This window comes from Phocoena sinus, chromosome 3 (genome assembly GCF_008692025.1).
Source record: "Phocoena sinus isolate mPhoSin1 chromosome 3, mPhoSin1.pri, whole genome shotgun sequence".
In the NCBI taxonomy this organism is placed as follows: Eukaryota; Metazoa; Chordata; class Mammalia; order Artiodactyla; family Phocoenidae; genus Phocoena; species Phocoena sinus.
This window is the reverse complement of record NC_045765.1, coordinates 100319576-100338081: the sequence shown is the minus strand read 5'-3', so window position 1 is coordinate 100338081 and position 18506 is coordinate 100319576. Positions and strand designations below refer to the sequence as shown.

The 18506-nt window shown below is 37.3% G+C and overlaps 1 protein-coding gene across 1 annotated transcript in view; it reads left to right on the top strand.

Moving 5' to 3' along the window:
- Window positions 1-18506, top strand: part of ADGRV1 (adhesion G protein-coupled receptor V1) — a 533314-nt gene that overhangs the window by 199126 nt on the left and 315682 nt on the right. Inside the window, exons 76-77 of the mRNA XM_032627062.1 lie at window positions 1260-1502; window positions 5437-5844. Of these exons, the coding sequence (XP_032482953.1) occupies window positions 1260-1502; window positions 5437-5844 (651 nt within the window). The remainder of the gene's footprint in view (window positions 1-1259; window positions 1503-5436; window positions 5845-18506) is intronic.

Genomic DNA, 18506 nt, shown 5'->3' with positions numbered 1-18506 from the left:
TTTGCCAAGTTTAGTTTCTCAAAGACTGGAAGAGTGCATTTACCTTCATTTCAATATTTACTGAGAGTTGATCAGCAAAAGTAAAGCATAATATATACCACAGGAAAAGTAAATATATTTCTTTAGACAATAAAAAGAGATTAAGGTCACTTATTGTGCTACTAAGAAGCAACTCATTTTGAATAATACTAAAGTATTTGTTGTATTGCTTCATGACGTAATGATTCTCATTAAAATGATCACAAAACAAATGATGAATAAGGTCCTTGCTGATAAATAAAAATGATGCATTATAACAAATTAGACAATGATACATGCAGTTGAAAATGCTTCAGCTTAGCTCTTGGAGTTATGCTAGGAAGCTAAAAATGCTGCTAAGATTTTTAGATTATTGTGTGAGAGCAAGTAAGTAAAAACAGGTGATTGACAGTATGTTATAGAATTGAATTCAGGCTTTGAAACATTATTTGAGATTGTTGAGAAAGAACCGAGGTAAAACATGAGCAGACTGTAACCAACAGACTAAATTTAGATTTCTTGATACAGAATTTAGGGAAATTTTGAAAAATACATAAAATCACTAAATTAACTCATCAATATTTGGTCATATTTATGTAAAGCCCTTTAAAAATAAAACCTTACAAAGCTGAAGCTCCCTTTCACTCCTATATCATGTTTTTTCAATTCCACACCCTGCCCTACCCCCATTGCCACCCCTCCACCTGAGATAACTACCATCATGGTGTCTTATTTTCCTTTTTACTCTTTAAATAAATATGTATCCATTAACAAAATGTAGTAAGCTTTATGTAATTTAAAATTTTACATTTATTGTAGCATGCCATACATATCATTATGCAACTTGATTTGTTACTCATTATCATGATTTTGGACCCACCCATGTTGAAAAATATTGAAATAGTTCATTTTTTTTAACTACTAGGTAACATTTCATTGTACAAATATATCTTATGTATCCTTTTGTTTATTGAAGTATGCATAGATTGCTTCCTGACATTGATTTTCTAGTAAGAAGCTCACCCAGAGAGAGTAAAGGTATTAAAGAAAGACCAAAAATAATCTCATGGTAATCTAACATAAGAACTTAATTCTGTAATTATACAGAATGTATCTCTAGATGTATACTTATTTCTGTAATAATGTATATGAATAATACTATTTCTTAATATCAGAATTATCTTAAAATAGAAATCTATTAGTAATCATCCTTTTTTTTTTTCCTTTTATCTCATTGTCAGATACCTCAAGTTGGAATGCAGTTCTTTGTGGAACTGTATGAAGTAACTGCTGGAGCAGCCATAAACAATAGTGCCAGATTTGCACAGATTAAATTATTACAGAGTGATAAACCTCCAAGTCTCGTGTATTTCTCTGTGGGTTCTCGGCTGCCGGTGGCTCATAAGAAGGCCACTCTAATCAGTCTGCAGGTGGCCAGAGACTCTGGGACAGGACTAATGATGTCTGTTAACTTCAGCACCCAGGTAAGCATGCAGTATGTATTATCACACAGTAAGGTTTTCTTCTTTAACTGTAGCATGTATAATGAAACAGAGAAGAATTGATATATTATTTTCTGAGTTACCATCATAATTCACATTATGTGTATTACATTAAGCTTTATCCTTGAAACAGTTCAATTTTTTTCACTTAGATCATGTTTAAAAATGATAGTCTTTTGTCTTTTTTTATCTTTTGGAAAAGTTGATTATACAGTGCAAAGCGTCTTACATAAATCTGTTCTATAAAATCTGTAGAGAGTTGAAATTTCTTCAGAATGAAACTGTATAAGACCAGAAACAAAAAGTATGGGTCTTTGTTCTGATTTTTACCTGAACTAGTTGAAAATCTTCTTCAGGACTTCAAACACTAACTGACCTTTATGTTTCTTTAAATCCATGAGTTCATGAGGTCTCACAGCCACTTTTCGCAGCCATCATATTAGGTGACATCAAGTGAAAGAGAGGGAGCATGTGGGTATCCAGGGATTCAGAAGAGTAATGCTACGAAATGCTAAGCAACTAGAGCCTGGGGCTGGTCCACACAACATGCTATACCTTTCGAGCATTATGTTTTAAACTTTGTTTTAGGAGCAAAACTCTAATATATTAAAGAAAAAGTGTGCATCTGCTTTTCTTCAAGCATGATTGTAAAGGAGCTTACCCACCTTAGCCCTCTCTTATCTCCCCTTGACTCATATAACTCCCAACACCCCACATTTTGGAAACTACCATTCCGGACAGTGCTACCATTTCCCCGGTTTCAAGATTTCAAAGCTGATGACACTTTAGGCCTCAAGGTATCAAAGTTGTTTTCTGTTTTTTTATACAAAGTGCTGTTTAGTATGTCTTTGGTTGTTGAGTGGCTCAAACACATAGAACATTCTGTGTATAAGATACAACATTTATGCAGCCAGTTTGCTGTAGCAATCATGTGAGTCAGGGATAGGAGGTTAAGACTGGAGCTGTGGGTAGTGAGCTGTCCTGGAAGCTTGCCAGGAAGAAAAGTTGTCTTTATGACAAAGTCTACAGCTTGGCAGGTGAGAAGACACTCTATGTCATATGAGACTCTAGAAATCAACTCCATCCTAAATAACGTTGAAATAGTACGAACATGAAAAGAAGTACTTTGATTCATGGAGATTTTGGCATTTTTTTTCTTTTAAGCATTTAGTATCATAAGAGAAATGAGAAAAAAAATGTGCTTCTTTCTTCTCCCATGAAATATATATCATCATATGCTCACTACTTTGTAGAGTGGAAGACTGGAAGAAGGGATAAAAAGATATGAGGCATACTTTAGTTCACACACTCAGTTGAAAGGGGAGTTGAAAATGCCAAGATAAGAGTGTGAATGCCAATATCTCTTATCATATTTATTTATATTCTTTCTAGATTATCCACAAATGATTCCTTGCAAAATACATGCTGTCACTAGCATGTAACTCATAGCATTTTTATAACACTATAAAAATCAACATAGAGGATCTCTGGTGATGAAAATGTATCTTGACTGTATCAACGTCCATATCCTTGTTGTGATATATTATAATAATGCAAGATGTTACCAGCAAGTGATGTTGGGTAAAGGGCACAGGAGACCACTCTTTATTAACTGCATGTGAATCTATAATTATCTCAAAATAAAAAGTTTCGTTTAAAAAATTAGAAATAAAAGTTTTACCTCTCTGGTATGATTTTATTCTCCTGTTGCTTCATTGCCCCTGCATTTTCTCTCTCAATGCTAGGCATATTGTTAGAAGAGAAAGTCATACAATTCTAGTTTCCAGTAGCTGGCAAGGATGAGAAAATAATTATGGACCAAGTTGCTATTCTGTTACAGTGATATCAATTTTGCTTTTACTTTAAACAGATTTTAATAATGTAGGTAAAACAATAGCTGTAGCATACCTACCCTTCAGTAGGTCAGCATTCCTAGTACATAAATACTATGTGGTACATAAGTTCCCTTATATCTACATATTTGTGATCTAAAGTTAAGGGATATAAGGATTTGAGATAATGAAAATATCACTCATTCCAGTTATCTTTAAATTAAATAGACCTATAGCTAAGCCAAATTTGAAAACCAATTCCAGATATTTCATTTGTATATATGTGTACTAGACCAAAGCCCACAAGTTCAAGAAAGAATATGCCTTTCCTTCTTATTCTCACATTGCTTATTCTATCAAAGGCTATTTCTGTATTGATTTTCGTTGTTGCTTTTAAATTGCATAGTGCTTCTTTTTTGTGTTTGTTATATGTATTTTATAAACACAAGAACATTTTGATTGTTCTGTTTCCTTTAAATGTCTGAATTGTGAAATAAATTCTACCAGAAAATAGTGAACAGAATGTATATGTGCAGTTTACAGTAATAAAATCGTCACCACCTACCTTAAGAAATCCAACTGAATCAGGATCTTAAAACTAGCTGCCATGAACTCTTCTCTGATGCCATCCTGCCATTTCCTTTGCAGAATAACCTCTCCCCATCTTGCAGATAACCTCTACCCTATATTACGTGATGAATTATTACCTTGTTTTTATTTATAGTCTTACCACATACCATATGCTGTTTAGGTTTACCTGTTTTGGAAATTATGCAGATGAGATTCTTCCAGTTGTATTGTCTTATGGTGAGCTTTTTTTGCTCAACAATGTTTTTGAGAAATATGTGTGCTAATGTGTATAGTTCTTTCATTTTTCCTGTTATATGGTATTCCAGTGGATAGTTTAATTTCTCCATTCTGAGGCCAATAGACTTTTGTGTTGTTTCCTTCAGCAAGACTTTTTTCCCCTATCATTATGCTGCAGAGGCTCTTGAAAAACCCTTTTTCTTCATTGATTTTTCACTTTTTGTAACACTTGATCACTTCCTCCTTCTGGATGTGTGCTCTCCTTTGGGCCTCTGGAGCACCACACTTTCCTACTCTTAACCTTTTCTCTCTGGCAGCTCCTTCCTGTTGCCTGTGTTGGTTTTCCTGACCAATAAATATTGGGGTCCACCTAGACTTACTCTCTAGGCTAGACCATCCATACCTGTTTTCTTTAAATATCATCTATAAAATGAGAACTCCTGAATTTTTATCACTACCCTCCTCACTGCCCTGGATCCAGACTCATATATCTGATTGCTCTTACCTGACATCTTCATTTGAATTGTCTAAAAGGCATCTCAGGCTTAATACATATAATACATAACTCTTGATTTCTCCCTTAGCACTATTTTCCCCCAGTTTACTGCCTTTCATTCAGGCACACAGCCGGGAGTTCTCCTCGCCTCTCCATCCAGCACTGAATTAATCAGAAAGTCCTGCTGACTCTACATTCAAAATATATTCCAGTCTGAGTACTTCTTACTCTTTCTACTTATACAACCTAAACTACCGTTTGTTTTTTTTTTTTTTTTTCAGGAACTAATGTAAAAACGTTTTCTCTCTTCTTCCTGCTTCCATCCTCATCCCCTTCTACAGCCTAACTATCCACAAGAGCCAGAATACTCATTAAAATATGAAATAAAGTGTGTCTCTCTCCTGCTGGAATCCTCCAGTGTCTTCCTGCCATACTTTGTATAATGGACATACATGATCTGACCCCTGGGCATATATGCCTCTGAATATCTTCAAATTGTTAGTAAGCTCACAATTGGAGAAATTCTGTGAGGCAGCAGTGACATTTCTTTTCTAATTCTCTTTCTTGATCTATTCTAAGGCATCTGTCTTTCCTGATCTCATCACTGTATGATGTGTGTTTATCTCTCTAATTTGTTTTAGGAAATTAGAAAAAGTATAAAACCTCCCGTTTTAATAGTAACATTGTTGTGGCCCATCAGATTGTTTAGGAGAAATAAAATTTGTTTAGGACAAGATCAGAGGTTTATAGTTTCACTTAAGTGGTGTTGTTTAATTTCTAGGAGTTAAGGAGTGCTGAGACAACTGGTCGTACTCTCATATCTCCAGCTATTTCTGGGAAAGACTTTGTGAGGACTGAAGGCATGTTGATCTTTGAACCTGGCCAGAGAAACACCGTATTGGATGTCATCCTAACACCAGAGACAGGGTCTTTAAATCCATTTCCTAAACGCTTCCAGATTGTGCTTTTTGACCCAAAAGGTGGTGCCAGAATTGATAAAGTGTATGGGACTGCTAACATTACTCTTGTCTCTGATGCGGCTTCTCAAGCCTTTTGGGGGCTTGCGGATCAGCTGCAGCAGCCCCTGGATGGTGACATTCTCAACAGGGTGCTCCACAGCATCAGTGTGAAAGTGGCAACGGAGAACACAGATGAACAGCTCAGCGCTGTGATGTATTTAATAGACAAGGTAAGAAGCCCTCGCAAATGTTAGCAGTTGCAACACTGCTTCATACATTTTTTTTCATAGAAATTTACTTTATTTGGGGAAGTTCTTTCTAAACATAAAACAAAACCCCAAAGTCATAAAGGAAATGATTGATAAACTTGACCACATAAAGTGTAAACAAAATTTCTCTTTGCATATACCACAAGCAAAATCAAAAGACACCTAATGGTTATATATCAATTATATCTCAATAAAACTGGGGGGGGGAGTAAGAAAAAAAGTGCTAATAGGTGTGGGGAATATTTATGCAAATATATGTATAACAAGAATGTTTACTTCAGTGTTACTTATAATAACAAAAATTGGGAAAAATAGCTATTAAGAGGGGCCTGGCATATCCATACAATGTAAAACTTTTTCATGATTTAGACATATAATAATTAGAATAAGACAATAATGAAACCAGCATTGAAAATGTAGATAATCACATGGTAGGGTTGAAATTTTAAAAATAAAATACAAGGTGCCCAATTAACTTTGAATTTCAAATAAACAATATATTTTTTATTATAGGTATATCACAAATAAAAATAAATATTTTTATTTAGAGGCAGTATTTGGGACATACTTATATCAAGCAATTATTGGTTGCTTATCTGAAATTCAAATAGAGTCACCTATGCTTTATCTGGCAACCATTCTTATGTCCCATATGTACTTCATATGTGCTCTAAGATATCCTCGAATTCAGGAGTACAGAATAGAACTTCCAAGTACTGATACAATGTCATTCTATAAGGTCTTGTATTTTATGTGAAATTGTTTCATATTTATAAGTTTTATTATCCCTCAGATTCTAACTTCTTTGAAACAAAATCTGCTTTATGCTATATATTTCTTTATAGGAAGAACTCAACAAATCTTAGTTATTGTTTAGTTAGTAGTAGAAGTGACTACTTATTTATGTTCAGTAGAAACAGCTACTGTGCTAAAAAGAGCAACAACCTTAAATGACTCACTATAAAGATGTTCTGGATAAAACTCAGCTGTGGTTCTGGGCAAATTTTTGTCATGACATAATAATCTATCCCTTGATTTTCATAGGTATGGTGCAGTGAAAATTATTTAAAACGCTGTCATTTGCTTTAATAATAGTATTTGTCTTTTAAGACTGCTGGATTTGATATGCAAATTTTTAATTTCATTGGGTTTTGGTTTCCAGGTCATTGAAGCTTGGTAAAACACAAGTCAGGAGGCATTGCCTCTAATTTTGTGTTCTAGGACACTTGAAAAACCACAGGAATAATTTCTTCTGTGAAACTTTGATAGACCCTCCTTTCCCATAAACGTCCGCCACTTTTTTGTTTCTCTCCTGACAGTTTTTAAAGTTTTCCCCATGGTTGATTCAGGTTTTCCCCTTTTTCGAAAGACAGTTTTGATAATTTGGGGAGTTCTTTTCATTGCTGTTTATGTAAAATGGCTATTTAGAGCCAGCATATTTCTTTTTATCATATACTTTTTAATATTATATACCTTATATTTCAATAATTATTTTTTACATTTGATTTATTTTATAATCATACAAATGATGATATAGACTTGGCTCTGTATTTTCCTACCTGGTTTTGTGTTTCATGTTTGCAATAATTTTGACTGAATTGTCTGCAGACTGAGTCAGTCTGTGTTGTTATTTTACAATTTTTTTTTTTTTTTTTTTGCGGTATGCGGGCCTCTCACTGTTGTGGCCTCTCCCATTGCGGAGCACAGGCTCCGGACGCGCAGGCCCAGCGGCCATGGTTCACGGGCCCAGCCACTCCGTGGCATGCGGGATCCTCCCGGACCGGGGCACGAACCGGTATCCCCTGCATCGGCAGGCGGACTCTCAACCACTGTGCCACCAGGGAAGCCCATGTGTTGTTATTTTAGGACGAGCAAATGGGGGGATGTTTTGAGTCAGGGAAGGGTGGCTGTCACAGGTGCCTCCTGGGATTGGCTGTTCATCATCTCTGGAAAAGCTAGGCATCCTCTTTCTGCCTCAGTTTCCTTATCTGGAAACAAAGCAAAATAACACTAGCATCTTCCTCACCGGAATGTTGTGAAAATTAGAGAAGTTAGTATAATGTGCTGAGAACAGCACCCTTGCAAACCAAGGGTTACATGAATAGCCTTTTTGGTTTTATTTATTTATTATTATTTTTAAAACATCTTTATTGGAGTATAATTGCTTTACAATGGTGTGTTAGTTTCTGCTTTATAACAAAGTGAATCAGCTATACATATACATATATCCCCATATCTCCTCCCTCTTGCTTCTCCCTCCCACCCTCACTATCCCACCCCTCTAGGTGGTCACAAAGCAGCGAGCCAATCTCCCTGTGCTATGCAGCTGCTTCCCACTAGCTGTTGGTTTTACATTTGGTAGTATATATAAGTCCATGCCACTCTCTCACTTCGTCCCAGCTTACCCTTCACCCTCTCAGTGTCCTCAAGTCCATTCTGTACATCCACGTCTTTATTCCTGTCCTACCCCTAGGTTCTTCAGAACCATTATTCTTCTTTTTTAGATTCCATATGTATGTGTAAGCATATGATATTTATTTTTCTCTTTCTGACTTACTTCACTCTGTATGAGAGTCTCTAGGTCCATCCACCTTACTACAAATAACTCAATTCTGTTTCTTTTTATGGCTGAGTAACATTCCATTGTATATATGTGCCACATCTTCTTTATCCATTCAACTGAAATGTCTATTTAGGTCTTCTGCCCATTTCTTGATTGGGTTGTTTGTTTTTTTAATATTGAGCTTTATGTGCTGTTTATATATTTTGGAGATTAATCCTTTGTCTGTTGATTTGTTTGCAGATATTTTCTCCCATTCTGAGCATTGTCTTTTCGTCTTGTTTGTAGTTTCCTTTGCTTTGCAAATGGTTTTAAATTTCATTAGGTCCCATTTGTTTATTTTTATTTTTATTTCCATTACTCCAGGAGGAGGGTCAAAAAATATCTTGCTGTGATTTATGTCAGTGTTCTTCTTATGTTATCCTCTAAGAGTTTTATAGTGTCCAGTCTTACATTTAGGTCTCTAATCCATTTTGAGTTTATTTTTGTTTATGGTGTTAGGGAGTATTCTAATTTCATTCTTTTACATGTAGCTGTCCAGTTTTCCCAGCACCACTTTTTGAAGAGACTGTCTTTTCTCCATTGTATATATCCTTGCCTCGTTTGTCATAGATTAGTTGACCATGGGTGGGTGGGTTTATCTCTGGGCTTTCTATCCTGTTCCGTGATCTGTATTTCTGTTTTTGTGCCAGTACCATATTGTCTTAATTACTGTAGCTTTGTAGTATACTCTGAAGTCAGGGAGTCTGAATCCTCCAGCTCCGGTTTTTTCCCTCAAGACTGCTTTGGCTATTCGGGGTCTTTTGTGTCTCCATACAAATTTTACGATTTTTTGTTCTCGTTCTGTAAAAAATGCCATTGGTAATTTGATAGAGATTGCATTGAATCTGTAGATTGCTTTTGGCAGTATAGTCATTTTCACAGTGTTGCTTCTTCCAATCCAAGAACGTGGTATATACCTCTCTATCTGTTTATATCATCTTTAATTTCTTTCATCAGTGTTTTATAGTTTTCTGCATACAGGTCTTTTGACTCCTTTAGTAGGTTTATTCCTAGGTTTTTTATTCTTTTTGATGCACTGGCAAATGGGAGTGTTTCCTTAATTTCTCTTTCAGATTTTTCATCATTAGTGTATAGGAATGCAAGAGATTTCTCTGCATTAATTTTGTGTCCTGCCACTTTACCAAATTCATTGATTAGCTCTAGTAGTTTTCTTTTTTTTTTTTTTTGCGGTACACGGGCCTCTCACTGTTGTGGCCTCTCCCGTTGCAGAGCACAGGCTCCCGACGCACAGGCTCAGTGGTCATGGCTCACGGGCCCAGCCACTCCGCAGCATGTGAGATCTTCCCGGACCGGGGCACGAACCCATGTCCCCTGCATTGGCAGGCGGACTCTCAGCCACTGCGCCACCAGGGAAGCCCTCTAGTAGTTTTCTGATGGCATCTTTAAGATTCTCTATGTATACGATCATGTCATCTGCAAACAGTGACAGTTTTACTTCTTTTGCAATTTGTATTTCTTTTTCTTCTGTGAATGCCGTGGCCAGGACTTCCAAAACTATGTTGAATAAAAGTGGCGAGAGTGGACGTCCTTGTCTTGTTCATGAGCTTAGAGGAAATGCTTTCAGTTTTTCACCATTGAGAATGATGTTTGCTGTGGGTTTGTTGTATATGGCCTTTATTTTGTTGTTGGTAAGTTACCACTATGCCCACTTTCTAGAGACACTTTATCATAACTGGGTGTTGAATATTGTCAGAAGCTCTTTCTGCATCTATTGTGATGGTCATATGGTTTTTATACTTCAGTTTGTTTACACGGTGTTTCACATTGATTGATTTGCGTGTATTGAAGAATCCTTGCATCCCTGGGATAAATCCCACTTGATCATGGTGTATGATCCTTTTAATGTGTTGTTGGATTCTGTTTGCTAGTATTTCTTTTTTTTTTTTTTTTTCTTTTTGCGGTACGTGGGCCTCTCACTGTTGTGGCCTCTCCCGTTGTGGCGCACAGGCTCCGGACGTGCAGGCTCAGCGGCCATGGCTCACGGGCCCAGCCGCTCCGCAGAATGTGGGATCTTCCCAGACCGGGGCATGAACCCGTGTCCCCTGCATCGGCAGGTGGACTCTCAACCACTGCACCACCAGGGAAGCTCTTTTTGCTAGTATTTCATTGAGGATTTTTGCATCTATATTCATCAGTGATATTGGTCTGTAATTTTCTTTTTTTGTAGTATCTTTGTCTGGTTTTGGTAACAGGGTGATGGTGGCCTGGTAGAATGAGTTTGGGAGTGTTCCTTCCTCCGCAATTTTTTGGAAGTGTTTGAGAAGGATGGGTGTTACCTCTTCTCTAAACATTTGATAGAATTCATCTGTGAAACCATCTGGTCCTGGACTTTTGTTTGTTGGAAGATTTTTAATCACAGTTTTAATTTCATTACTTGTGATTGGTCTTTTCATATTTTCTGTTTCTTCTTGGTTCAGTCTTGGAAGGTTACACCTTTCTAAGAAGTTGTCCATTTCTTCCAGGTTGTCCATTTTATTGGCGTAGAGTTGCTTGTAGTAGTCTCTTAGGCTGCTTTGTATTTCTGTTGTGTCTGTTGTAACTTCTCCTTTTTCATTTCTAATTTTACTGATTTGAATCCTCTCCCTCGTTTTCTTGATGAGTCTGGCTAATGGTTTATCAATTTTGTTTATCTTCTCAAAGAACCAGCTTTTAGTTTTATTGATCTTTGCTATAGTTTTCTGTTTCTATTTCATTTATTTCTTCTCTGATCTTATGATTTCTTTCCTTCTATTAATATTTGGGTTTCGTTTGTTCTTCTTTCTCTAATTCCTTTAGGTGTAAGGTTGGATTGTTTAGTTGAAATTTTCTTATTTCTTGAGGTAGGCTTGTATTGCTATAAACTTCCCTCTTAGAATTGCATTTGCTGCATCCCACAGGTTTTGGATCATCGTGTTTTCATTGTCATTTGTTTCTAGGTATTTTTTGATTTCCTCTTTGATTTCTTCAGTGATCTCTTGGCTGTTTAGTAATGTATTGTTTAGCCTCCATATGTTTGTGTTTCTCATGTGTTTTTCCCTGTAATTGATTTCTAATCTCATAGCGTTGTGGTCAGAAAAGATGCTGGATATGCTTTCAATTTTCTTAAATTTACTGAGGCTTGATTTGTGACCCAAGATGTGATCTCTCCTGGAGAATGTTCCATGTGCACTTGAGAAGAAAGTGTAATCTGCTATTTTTGGATGGAATGTCCTATAAATATCAATTAAATCTATGTGGTCTATTGTGTCATTTAAAGCTTTTGTTTCTTTATTAATTTTCTGTTTGGATGATCTGTCCATTGGTGTAAGTGAGGTGTTAAAGTCCCCCACTATTATTGTGTTACTGTCGATTTCCTCTTTTAGAGCTGTTAGCAGTTGCCTTATGTGTTGACGTGCTCCTGTGTTGGGTGCATATACATTTATAATTGTTATATCTTCTTATTGGATTGATCCCTTGATCATTATATAGTGTCCTTCCTTGTCTCTTGTAACATTCTTTATTTTAAAGTCTATTTTATCTGATATGAGTATTGCTACTCCAGCTTTCTTCTGATTTCCATTTGCATGGAATATGTTTTTCCATCCCCTCACTTTCAGTCCGTATGTGTCACTAGGTCTGAAGTGGGTTTCTTGTAGACAGCTTATAGATGGGTCTTGTTTCTGTATCCATTCAGCGAGCCTGTGTCTTTTGGTTAGAGCATTTAATCCATTCACTTTTAAGGTAATTATCGAGATGTATGTTCCTATTATCATTTTCTTAATTGTTATCAGTTTGTTTTTGTAGGTCCTTTTCTTCCCTTTGTTTCCCTCTTAGAGAAGTTCCATTAGCATTTGTTCTAGAGCTGGTTTGGTGGTGCTGAGTTCTCTTAGCTTTTGTTTGTCTGTAAAGCTTTTGATTTCTCCATCAAATCTGAATGAGATCCTTGCTGAGTAGAGTAATCTTGGTTGTAGGTTCTTCCCTTTCATCACTTTAAATATATCATGCCATTCCCTCGTGACTTGTAGAGTTTCTGCTGAGAAATCAGCTGTTAACCTTATGGGAGTTCCCTTGTGTGTTATTTGTCATTTTTCCCTTGTTGCTTTCAATAATTTTTCTTTGTTTTTAATTTTTGTCAATTTCATCACTGTGTGTCTCTGCGTGTTTCTCCTTTGGTTTATCCTGCCTGGGACTCTCTGTGCTTCCTGGACTTGCGTGGCTATTTCCTTTCCCGTGTTAGGGAAGTTTTCAACTATAATCTCTTCAAGTATTTTCTTGGGTCCTTTCTCTGTCTCTTCTCCTTCTGGGACCCGTATAATGCGAATGTTGTTGCATTTAATATTGTCCCAGAGGTCTCTTAGGGTGTCTTCATTTCTTTTCATTCTTTTTTTAAATTCTGTTCCACGGCTGTGAATTCCACCATTCTGTCTTCCAGGTCACTTATCCATTCTTCTGCCTCTGTTATTCTGCTATTGGTTCCTTGTTGTGTATTTTTCATTTCAGTTATTGTATCGTTCATCTCCGTTTGTTTGTCCTTTATTGTTCTAGGTGTTTGTTCCTTAATTTTTCTAGGTCTTTGTTAAATATTTCTTGCATCTTCTTGATCTTTGCCTCCATTACTTTTTACGAGGTCCTGGATCATCTTTACTCTCATTATTCTTAATTCTTTTTCTTGGAAGTTTTCCTGTCTCTACTTCATTTAGTTGTTTTTCTGGCCTTTTATCTTTTTCCTTCATCTGGTACAAAGTCCTCTGCATTTTCATCTTGTCTGTCTTTCTCCAAATATGGTTTTTGTTTCACAGGCAGCAGGATTTTAGTTCTTCTTGCTTCTGTTGTCTGCCCTCTGGTGGGTGAGGCTGCAGGCTGGCTTCTTTGATGGTCACAAGATGAGTTTCTGCAGCTCCAGAGGTGCAGAAATATCCTCTTCAGATGTCTCCTTGAGAATAAGAAAATCTTTCCCAGATATCCCCTTGCAGACCTCTATTACTGCTCTTTGGCTAGAACTGGGACATATGACTGCCCCTGAACCAGTCACAGGAGAGGGGAATGACATTTTGATCAGTGATAACTAGACTAATTAGGTTCTATCTTCCTGGACTGAGAATTTGGCACGTTATTGCCTGAAAGAAAGGTGGATGGATAACCCAACACATTGCGGTTCTTGGAATGACTCTTCACACCAGCCAGTAAGAATCTGTTTATGTGAAGATCTCTTTCCTGCTAGTGTTGGAGGGTTCCTGCGGAGGTTGGGGGTGGCTGTGGCTCACCGTGAGGACCTCCTTCATTTCTTTTTCATTTATTTCTGATCTGATCTTTATGATTTCTTTCCTTCTGCTAACTTAGGGTTTTTTTGTTCTTCTTTCTCTAATTGCTTTAGGTGTAAGGTTAGGTTGCTTATTTGAGATGTTTCTTGTTTCTTGTGGTAGCATTGTATTGCTATGAACTTCCCTCTTAGATCTGTTTTTGCTGCATCCCATAGGTTTTGGGTCGTCGTGTTTTCATTGTCATTTGTTTCTAGGTATTTTTTTATTCCTTCAATGATCTCTTGGTTATTAAGTAGTGTATTTTTTAGCCTCCATGTGTTTGTATTTTTCTTTCTTTCTTTTCTTTTCTTTTTTTTTGTGGTACGCGGGCCTCTCACTGTTGTGGCCTCTCCCATTGCAGAGCACAGGCTCCGGACGTGCAGGTTCAGCAGCCATGGCTCACAGGCCATTCCGCTCCATGGTATGTGGGATCGTCCCAGACTGGGGCACGAACTCATATCCCCTGCATCAGCAGGTGGACTCTCAACCACTGTGCCACCAGGGGAGCCCGTGTTTGTATTTTTTACAGATATTTTCCTATAATTGATATCTAGTCTCATAGCATTGTGGTCAGGAAAGATACTTGATGTGATTTCTATTTTCTCTGATTTACCAAGGCTTGATTTGTGACCCATGATATGATCTATCCTGCAGAATGTTCCATGAGCACTTGAGAAGAAAGTGTATTCTGTTGGTTTTGCATGGAATGTCCTATTAATATCAATTAATTCTATCTTGTTTAATGTGTCATTTAAAGCTTGTGTTTCTTATTTATTTTCATTTTCGATGATCTGTCCATTGGTGAAAGTGGGGTGTTAAAGTCCCCTACTACGATTATGTTACTGTCGATTTCCTCTTTTATGGCTGTTAGCATTTGCCTAATGTATTTAGGTTCTCCTATGTTGTGTTCATAAACATTGACAATTGTTTTATCTTCTTCTTTGATTGATCCCTGATCATTATGTAGTTTCCTTCTTTGTCTCTTGTAATAGTCTCTATTTTAAAGTCTATTTTTTCTGATATGAAAATTGCTACTCCAGCTTTCTTTTGATTTTCATTTGCATGGACTATGTTTTTCCATCCCCTCACTTTCAGTCTGTATGTGTCTAGTTCTGAAGTGGGTCTCTTGTAGACAGCATATATACAGGTCTGGTTTTTGTACCCATTCAGCTGGTCTGTGTCTTGGTGGGAGCATTTAATCCATTTACATTTCAGGTAATTATCGATATGTATGTTCCTATTACCATTTTCTTAATTGTTTTGGGTTTGTTATTGTAGGTCTTTTCCTTCTCTTGTGTTTCCTGCCTAGAGAAGTTCCTTTAGCATTTGTTGTAATGATGGTTTGGTGGTGCTGAATTCTCTTAGGTTTTGCTTGTCTGTAAAGGTTTTAATTTCTCCATCAAATCTGAATGAGATCCTTGCTGGGTAGACTAGTCTTGGTTATAGGTTTTTCCCTTTCATCACTTTAAATATGTCTTGCCACTCCCTTCTGGCTTGCAGAGTGTCTGCTGAAAGATGAGCTGTTAGCCTTATGGGGATTCCCTTGTATGTTATTTGTTGTTTTTCCCTTGCTGCTTTTAATATTTTTTCTTTGTATGTAATTTTTGATGGTTTGATTAATATATGTCTTGGGGCTTCCCTGGTGGTGCAGTGGTTGAGAGTCCACCTGCCGATGCAGGGGACATGGGTTCGTACCCTGGTCCAGGAAGATCCCATATGCCATGGAGTGGCTAGGCCCGTGAGCCGTGGCTGCTGAGCCTGCGCATCCGGAGCCTGTGCTCCACAACAGGAGAGGCCACAACAGTGAGAGGCCCACGTACCGCAAAAAAAAAAAAAAAAAAATATATATATATATATATATATATATGTCTGGCGTGTTTCTCCTTGGATTTATCCTGTATGGGACTCTCTGTGCTTCCTGGACTTGATTGAGTATTTCCTTTCCCATATTAGTGAAGTTTTCAACTATAATCTCTTCAAATATTTTCTTAGTCCCTAAATATCCCTTAGATATTTTCTCTTCTTCTTCTGGTACCCCTGTAATTCTAATGTTGGTGTGTTTAATGTTTTCCCAGAGGTCTCTAAGACTGTCCTCAATTCTTTTCATTCTCTTTTCTTTTTTGTGCTCTGCCATAGTTATTTCCAGTATTTTATCTTCCAGGTCAGTTATCCATTCTTCTGCCTCAGTTATTTTGCTATTGACTCCTTGTAGAGAATTTTAAATTTCATTTATTGTGTTGTTCATCTCTGTTTGTTTGCTCTTTCGTTCTTCTAGGTCCTTGTTAAACGTTTCTTGTATTTTCTCCATTCTATTTCCAAGATTTTGGATCATCTTTACTATTATTAGTCTGAATTCTTTTTCAGGTAGACTGCCTATTTCCTCTTCATTTGTTTGGTGTGGTGGGTTTTTACCTTGCTGCTTCACCTGCTGTGTGTTTCTCTCTCTTCTCATTATGCTTAACTTACTGTGTTTGGGGTCTCCTTTTCGCAGCCTGCAGTTTTGTAGTTCCCGTTGTTTTTGGTGTCTGCCCCCAGTGGGTGAGGTTGGTTCTGTGAGTGGTGTGGGCTTCCTGGTGGAGGGGACTGGTGCCTGTATTCTGGTGGATGAGCTTGGATCAAGTCTTTCTGGTGGGCAGGACCGTGTCCTGTGGTGTGTTTTGGGGTGTCTGTGACCTTATTATGATATTAGGTAGCCTCTCTGCTAGTGGGTGTGGTTGTGTCCCTCTCTTGGTAGTTGTTTGGCATAGGGTGTCCAGCACTGTAGTTTGCTGGTTGTTGAGTGGAGCTGGGTCTTAGCGTTGACATGGAGATCTCTGGGAGAGCTTTTGCCACTTGATATTACATGGAGCTGGGAGGTCTCTGGTGGCCCAATGTCCTGAACTTGGCTCTCCCACGTCAGAGCCACAGGCCTGACACCCAGCCAGAGCACCAAGACCCTGTCAGCCACATGGCTCATAAGAAAAGGGAGAAAGGAAGGGAGGGAGGGAGGGAGGGAGCAAGGGAGGGAGCAAGGGAGGGAAAAATAAAAAGAAGTAAAGTTATTAAAGGAAAAAAATTATTAAAAATCAAATAATTGGAAAGTAATAAAAGAAAAGAAAAAAGAAAGAAAGAAAGAATATAGCAACTGAACAAAAAAACCAATCCACCAGTGATGAGAAGCTCTGAATACTATATTAAAAAAAACAAACAAAAAACGGACAGACAGAACCCTAGGACAAATGCCAAAAGCAAAGCTATGTAGACAAAATGACACAAAAAGTATATACATACACACTCACAAAAAAAGAAAAAGGAAAAAAATCTATATATAGAAAAGAGAAAAAGGAATAGAGCAACCAATCAATACAAATCTATCAATGATAATAAACTCTAAATACTAAACTAAGTTAAACATAAAACCAGACACAAATTAGATGCAGAAAGCAAACCCCAAGTCTACAGTTGCTCCCAAAGTCTACCACCTCAATTTGGGATGATTCGTTGTCTATTCAGGTATTCCACAGATGCAGGGTACATCAGGTTGATTGTGGAGATTTAATCTGCTGCTCGTGCGGCTGCTGGGAGAGATTTCCCTTTCTCTTCTTTGTTCGCACAGCTCCTGGGGTTCAGCTTTGGATTTGGCCCCGTCTCTGCGTGTAGGTCGCCTGAGGGCATCTTTTGGGAAGTCTGAGGTCTTCTGCAAGTGTTCAGTCGGTTTCTTGTAGGAGTTGTTCCACATGTAGATGTAGTTTTGATGTATTTGTGGGGAGAAAGGTGATCTCCACATCTTACTCCTCTGCCATCTTGAAGGTCTCCCTCCTTGTTTTATTTTTTGTGTGCTTTGCTGAAAGAAACTTTCTCTTACCCTTGAATATGTATGAAAGTTTGAGTGGCTCTAGAATTCTTGGATCACAGCCTTAAAGTCTTGAAACTGCTTATGTTGCTCTGTTGGCTTCTGTCATTTCATTAGCAAAAAAAGTCTGATGTCAGACTGAATTTTAATTTCTCTGTTAGTAATTTCTTTCCTGTCTGATTTCTGGTAAGATTTTTTAAAAACTCTTGAAATTATATTTAAAAATCACCCAAATACATCTGGTGTTGTTTCTTTTCCTAATTTTCTCTGGAATAAAGCAAACTCTGCATTTTAGACGTATTTCTTTAGCTTATCAAGGATCTATGTTGCTTTTTTCTTTTACCTAATATTTTATATGCTTGTTGTATCTTACAGGTTTGTCCCATTTGTCTGTAATATTTTCTCTGAGTTCTGGGAGTGTTTCTTGAGCTTAGTTTTCATTTAACATATTCAGTTTGATCATTTTAGTAACCAACGGGCTGTTCCCTATCTCCCCATTGTAGTTTTTACCTTGTTAAATTTCATTTTGTACCTTTTATCTTTACCCTGTGTATTATTCTCCATTATTCCTAATTGTCTTTAAGATGGCTACTCTTATAAACTTAAATCTTGAGTTCAGCCATCATCTTGGCACTCTATAGATTACAGAGTTATTAAAAAAAATATAGAGAATATTGAGCCACTTTCTCAGTGAGCTCAACTAATAGCAGTAACAGAAAAATCATTTCAACATTGTCATAAGTTCATTAGTAAAAGTATGTGCAACTTACAGAGTGTAATCATGTACGCCAGCAGCTGGGGCATGGGGTAGAAATCACAGAAAAAGTGATGACTAATTTGGATTTTGAAGAATTAATAGGGACTCCTCAGGTATCTAAGAGTGTAGTGGAATAACAAGTCAGTGGCTTCA